Source organism: Alosa alosa, chromosome 13 (genome assembly GCF_017589495.1).
Source record: "Alosa alosa isolate M-15738 ecotype Scorff River chromosome 13, AALO_Geno_1.1, whole genome shotgun sequence".
NCBI classification, from domain to species: Eukaryota; Metazoa; Chordata; class Actinopteri; order Clupeiformes; family Clupeidae; genus Alosa; species Alosa alosa.
The window spans coordinates 14,094,885-14,101,769 of NC_063201.1; the positions used below are offsets into that span (position 1 = coordinate 14,094,885).

At 38.4% G+C, this 6,885-nt stretch overlaps 1 protein-coding gene across 1 annotated transcript; it reads right to left on the reverse strand.

Annotated features, from left to right (window-relative positions):
- Nucleotides 1-3,061: 3,061 nt before the first annotated feature.
- On the reverse strand, nt 3,062-5,422 carry eny2 (ENY2 transcription and export complex 2 subunit). The gene is made up of 5 exons (XM_048260031.1): nt 5,279-5,422; nt 4,647-4,727; nt 4,496-4,566; nt 3,825-3,899; nt 3,062-3,265 (listed from the first exon to the last, which is right to left on the reverse strand). Exons 2-5 carry the CDS (start codon nt 4,712-4,714, stop codon nt 3,192-3,194), a joined length of 288 nt encoding a protein of 95 aa, XP_048115988.1. The 5' UTR covers nt 4,715-4,727; nt 5,279-5,422; the 3' UTR covers nt 3,062-3,191.
- Nucleotides 5,423-6,885: the final 1,463 nt, after the last annotated feature.

Below are 6,885 nucleotides of genomic sequence, written 5' to 3' on the forward strand. Positions count from 1 at the left end.
TTTTATGCTGAAATGACACAATTTGTCTGTATCTTACAATACTGTATGTGGAGAAGCGAGAGAGAGAGAGAGAGCAATAAGCGAATAAGGGGGGACGGGGAAGGCCAGTAGTCCTTGTGTGCCATGTCCCCCATTAAGTCAGGCCATGTCAAAAGGGTACACGCTTACATGCTGACACTGTGCAATGGCCTACTGATGGAGACAATTAAGACTTTTGCTGCACCGAAAATTATGTAGACATTAAATGTGACTTACTCACACACATGTGGAGTTAAAATGGCCAGGGAATTGCGACACTGCACTGCAATTCAGCTCTGGGTGAACAACTTGATGTCCTTCATCATGTTTACTTTGGTTTCATTTGACGCAAGCCACAGCCCTGTTGCTCTTTCATGAAGCTATGTGCTGTTTCTACTCTTCTCATAGTCACATTATATCACTTACAGATTGAGTTGAGATAACATGTAAATTATTGCTGGCCATTCAAAAACACAAATGTGTTAGTTAATGACAGGAAGGAGGACTGACAGAGTTCAAGGGTAATATCAAATTTGCTAACAGGTTCTTCTGGGTTCACCCAGGCTAACAGCATGCAACTGAAGGGCTGCTGAAAGGTAAGTTTTGATGAATATCAGCATGTTGTCACTAAAGTGATATCATCTCTTGGCTAACTAAACTAAGCAAGTACGCCTATACCCAGAGTAACACTTGCACATTCATTAGTCCACACCCCCATTAGTCCAATATTAGTAAATCTGTACATCTAATTCTGCTGAATACATAGAATATGGTGGAAACATTGTTGTCTTCCAAGGGTTCTCTTTTCAAAAAGTTTATGGATAGAATACTGGGTGCTATAGGTGCTCTGGGCATTCTGGAAAAGTGCAAACAACTGTCAGAAGACTATTGTTTGACTAACTGAGATAGCCACATGAACTAAACAGTATGTTATGGTGGCTGGACCTTCTTGGTTTGTCAGTCATTTCATACTACTTCACTGAAGTATGCTTTACAGCATCAATGTGTAGTGTCCTATGATAGTTTCCAATGGCATACTAAGATGCTTACAGTTTTTTTTGATTGCTTAAGGACATTTTTTGTAACTATGGCTTTTTTTGCAAAACTCTACACACAAATAGGAAAACCTTTCACCCAATCAGCAAAACAGTGTAGTTCTTTTGCAAAAGCTAACACACCTTGCTTAACTCTTCACACCTTCGTAAAAATTATGTTTTCGTATCAAACAGTAAACACAAGCCATCACAATAATAAGCACACAATGTGCCAACTACACACTGATGGTCTGAATAAAAAACACATCTGTTTTTTCCTTTCTCTGTGCACAAGGTAGACTATGTCAGTTTGAGGTCATACTTTTGTCATAGTTCTGTAAACATACAGGGATCCAAACTTCAAGTATTGGTGTTTATTTACACACATCAAAACAAACACAAGTGTGTTTTTCCAAGTCAAAACACAAAATAGCAATTTCACTGAGACAAAACAAATCAGTCTCATTTCTCTCAAAATTTTGTCTACATCACATGCAATGTTCTAGTCCAAGGCACCTGGAAAAATATATTCTGGAATGACGTATCCAGGCCTGACATGACAATATCCCCACATGTAGACTGTTTTTTTGTTTGTAAAAGGGCTATTTCTTTCTGTTCTCACTCTTCCTGCTTCCTCCATTGTACATTACCTGTGGCTTATTTATAGTGCTTAGGCTGATTGCAAAGTGAACTAATTATCTAAAACAGTTTTCACATGAGAAAGTGTGCCAGAGAGTTGGCAAAATAGTGTAAATAATAGCCATACATGTATGATTTGCCAGGAGTGTGTTGATCATTTGGAAATTGAGTGTAAAGCGTTGTGTTTACCGCAAAAAGAGTGCTGTGCAGTGAATTGTGCCTACAGTTGTGCAAAGTGTGTGTTACAAAATTGCAAACTGAGTGCAAAGCAGTGTTTGTGCTTTTAGTTTTGCGAACTCAGTGAGTGGTTTTGCTATAAGTATTAATAGTTTTAGAAATTGGGCTATAAAAATCACAGTTATGTTTAAGCATTCAGAAAAAACTGTAACAGGAAGGTAAGTAGTATGTTGTATACAGTACGCTAGTCCTCTTACTCCTGAGAGGGTTGGTCTGATATAAATGTAGTCGGAGCAGGCTTCACTCAGGTTCTTTTTTTGTCTTTAAAAGTGCTTAACCAAACTTTTAACTGATCAGAATGGAGAAAAAAGGCTGCACTTTGTATACAAAAATGTTTTATTGCACAGATGCATTTCGGCATAGTGCAGAAGCATACTGAAGGCACTACACCTAAACGCGTCTGTGCAATAAAACGTTCAAAGTGCGGCCTTTGTTTCTCCTTTCTGATATAAATGTGCCAAACTCAAAAAATGTATACGTATATCGGGTTATCTATAAAATAATCAGATGTGAAGCACATGGCCCCATGCTTTGTCTCCAGGTAAACATCTTCACACACAATGATGGAAGGCCTGTGACCGCAATTTCTGCAACATCTGCAAGATTGACTGAAGTAATTTAAAGTTAACTTTGAAAAGCTTATATTTTATGGGAATGACACACATTTCTAAATGACACGCTCTTCCCATCAATCAGTTCCACAGTTCGCCATACCCTTCAACCAGGGTTTCACAGTTCGCCATACCCTTCAACCAGGGTTTCAAAGAGATGTTAAAATGATTAATTCCACCTCCTCATGTCTGACAAGTGTGCAGATCCATCTCTGTGGGCTGAGTGAGGCAGAGCATTTGAGAAGCAGATGTTTTGGAAAATACAAGCCGTTTATCATGCCATGGATAGAGTGGCTTTCAGTGCAGAGGTGTGATAACTGCCTGAATATCCAAGGCCAAATAAGGCAAATGAAGAAATGAACTTGAGAGTTTGTTAATAAAAAATAAAGGAAAAACTATTAAACTCTGACTGTCTGGTATTGAGTGCGTTACTTGATCAAGATCATGCTATGTACCAATATGTACCCAAGTTACACCGGTATAGGCTTTTGAATGACAAAAAATGCCATACAGAGGAAAATGTACAAAACTGTCCAAATTTTATTGACGGGCAAAAATTGAAAGCAATTATACAAAAACAAAAGAAAAGACAAACTAATCACAATAAGGAATGGATCACATTATTTATGAGACACCGTCATAAGCATTTCCATTATGTTGCGTGCTGCGCCAGAAAAGCTCTTATTCTTTGCAGAAGTTCCTTCTTCACACTATCTGGAACCAAAGCTGAAAAACAATATTGAATTAGGACTTATGTTTATGAGCCAAAGATACAACAACTACATGAAAATACACTCCAACACTGTACAGTGTCTGTCTGAGAATGTATAGTTTTAGCTAGTAGTTCCATGTTGCTGTTCAAAGTCAGATTGTCAACAACTAAATAATAACAAGCCTGTATTTACCACTTCAAACACAGCCAGGTCAATAACAATGACATTTTTTTTAGCTTATTTTTGCTTGCCTTTTTACTTCTGAAAATGAAAATTTCAAGATGACCAAATCGGAGCAATGAATAGGTTCAGGTAAAGATGGGATCACATAAAAGTAGTTTTTGACCAACACATGTAGGCCTATTGGGTCTAAACTGGTGGAGAAGACCTCTGTCTCAAACTCATATATTCAGATTAACTACATTTTAACTGATAGGCTATTGAATGTATTTTCAAACTATTTTGGTGGCCTGGCTCTGCCCGCCTGTGTCCAGTTAATTTGATCACTGATATTGGTTTGGTGAAAGCAGGCTACTATTTTGATGCAGCACACTATGGCAAATGCAACATACCTCTTCCTTTGGGAGTGATTCCAGCTACTAAGTCTTCAACGGTCACATTCTCCAGACCTTTCTCTTTTATTACCTCTGTTAAGGAAAAGAACATGAAGAACATAACGCCAAATGAATGACTGTTGCAACATCACATACTCCAATTTAGAGAGTTGTGTACACCCTCAACTACATAACATCCTGGACATTGGACCCACAATGGCCGCCTGCACTACTCCACTTGCACACTTGTACACTTTACAACTTGTTGTTGTTGTCCTGAAAACACTTCTGCTGCTCTTACATAACTTGCACCACTATGCCACTTTCTTTCTTACTTAGGTCAAACAGAACTACCCAAGCCTTTTATTGGCCTGACTTTGCACTAGTATTTTATTGACTGTCTATGCACAATTTCAACCAAATTTTGCTGCTCTTATTTTTTTTTTTTTTTTTTTTTCATTATTATATGTGCCCCTTATTTACTTATTTACTTACTTTTTGTTTACTTGAATGTTATGTTTGTCTGTGGACTTAAATTGGTAAAATATGTCTTGTCTTCACCGTGGGATAGTGAGAAACGTAATTTCGATCTCTTTGAATGTCTGGAACATGTGAAGAAATTGACAATAAAGCTGACTTTGACTTTGACTTAAAACACTGCTAATGTCTATGACTTGATTCAAACTTACCTTTACAATGGGCTTTGAGTTGGTCCCGCCAACCGCACTCTATGAGTTTGGCTCGAAGCAATTCTTTCAATCTACAAAGTGTTCACAATCATGATTGCAATGACAACTCAGAATGGATTTACAGAAGGAACAGTAAAAGAACATCACTCACCTCTCCCTCTCGCCCATCTCAATTAACTTCTGGTTGATTACAGCCCTCATTTGAGAATCTTTACTCATGTTCTGTGGTTACCTGGAAGAAAATGCTACATTTCAGCACTGGCTGTCACTGCTGGATCATGCCCATCAATGTTGTTGTCAAACAGCTGATTTGGAAGGTAACGTTAGCCACAGAGCAAGCAACCTGTCTAAAACTACGATTCGAATATTCAGCCGCCAGCTAACTTATATACAGGACTGAAGGACATTCAAAATGAAGCGTAGTAGCCCCACATGCATAAGCTTTTTTCCCTTAGAGATTTGTGGTCAAATGAGGCAAGAGGGAACTGTACCGAAACTGATAGCAATAGGAGGCATAACTTTGGAAATTACTTGTTCGATACCGCTGAAACTAAATGTTACGACGTCGGGAAATTAACTACCATAACGTGGCAATTAGCAAACTATAGGCCAGATCAACAGATAACTAGCTAGGGAGCTTTTTTAACTAGCTAGCTCGATTCATTGTTGCGCTAGCTGGTCAACCCGCGGAGACTTAAGCGGTTTTGAGTTAAGCATCGTTTAATTTCTAGCTTGACTTGACATTAATCGTAATGCGTAGTTTTGGGAAATATCATCACATACCAGAATAGCAGAGAAAACAAGCATAGTTCAGAAGAGTATGCTAGAGAGAAACTGTGGGACCCGACCCACGAGCAATCCTTTTCACCTGCTGCCTGCTGCAGTAGCTTTTACCGGAGCCGCAACGGCGGTGAACACAGGTCCGCACCAATAATCCCCCCCCTTACAACATGGAATGCAAGTTAGTTCCTATGGGTGTGTATATGATTTAGCATCATAGCAAATATTTTCTCCATATAATAAGTGTCCTGTTCTCAACCATATTCAAATATCTCCCTTTGTAATATTTTCAAATGCCTAACCAACAATCCGAAAAAATCAAATTAATTTGCCACTGAAGAGACGCATTAGAAGTTTTACCGCGAGATGGCGATATTGTTTCAACTTCACAGTTTAGGCAAGTGAGAGCTCTGCGTCTGTTTAGTTGGACTAACTGTGCGTAGCTTGTTGTGTTTGCGCAGGCTGTTGAAAGTCATTTTATATAATCAAATGCAAAACATAGGTTAATTCCACAGCAGTTCCACACATATTGAACGAAATAGTGGTTAAAATAGCAGTCTAGATGAGGTAGGCCAGAGCAAGAGCATGGTAGGCTATATGGCTACCTCATGTGTGGTTGAAGAATAGGGCATGTCAAATCTTGGTATGGAGATGGATTCTCAATAATGAATTCTGCAATAATGCATGCAACCAAAGAAAAACAGCTCACCGTGATTAAATTAATCTTTTTTTGTCTGGTAGGCAATCCTCGTGGTGGGATTAGGCTACCTCGGGTATAAAATAGGCTACATTATTTTGTCTATCTTTTTGTTTATTATTTTGTCAATAGGCTACATTATTTTGTCATGAGTAATTTGCTATTGAAGCAAATTACTCATGACAAATTAAGCACCATCTGTGCACTTCAGTGCTGTGCATTGCCTAGGCTACTGTCATATTTTATATAATAGATAAGAGTTTAGAAATAACTGGAAAAATGTGTGCCCCATGCAGAGGTTAATATTAGCCTAAATTTAAAGTTGAGGAACTTTACCAAAATATCACTGTAGAATTATCCTCCTTTGTAGGCTACTTCTTGGGCGCAGAAATATTTTGAAGCGTGCTATTGGATTTCAGACTCCTGTGGCAGACTACTCTTGTTCAGCCCCAGCTTAATTAAAAACTTCCAGAGTCCCAGAGTTCCTGACAAAGTTTAATTGCCTTTGTTTTATTGACTTTCTAAGTCTAATCCCAATACAAGCCCAATAGCATCCAGTTAACTGAGAGAAACTATGATTCATTAGTAGGGAGTCTGTCTTTTGGATTTAAATCATCAACAGTCAAGGTCAAATCAAATGGAACAGTTCTGACAAAAAGACACACATGACTGTTCACTGATTTGTCAAACACCAGTGTTGCCATTCAAAAGATGAGTGACTTTCATTTGAGTGGCTTTCAGTTGGAAATCCTTTATGATATTAATTATCTCTGAGAGGTTATGCACTTTCAGGTTTTTCTTAACCTGATGTTTGTCCGTCAGGATTACGGAGGCCAATGTATAGGTGCAGTATGGGCCAAGGAGGAGCCCATTAAATCTTAGAACGGATTCAGTATTTATTTTCCCTTTCTTT

Bases quoted from the DNA above. Each gene is read 5' to 3' on its own strand.
- eny2 (XM_048260031.1), bottom strand. From the start codon at position 4,714: ATGAGTAAAGATTCTCAAATGAGGGCTGTAATCAACCAGAAGTTAATT. The intron at 3,900-4,495 runs GTAAGTTTGAAT...TTTCCTTAACAG, and splicing joins ACTCAAAGCCCATTGTAAAG to AGGTAATAAAAGAGAAAGGT. The intron at 3,266-3,824 runs GTATGTTGCATT...ATTGTTTTTCAG, and splicing joins AATCACTCCCAAAGGAAGAG to CTTTGGTTCCAGATAGTGTG.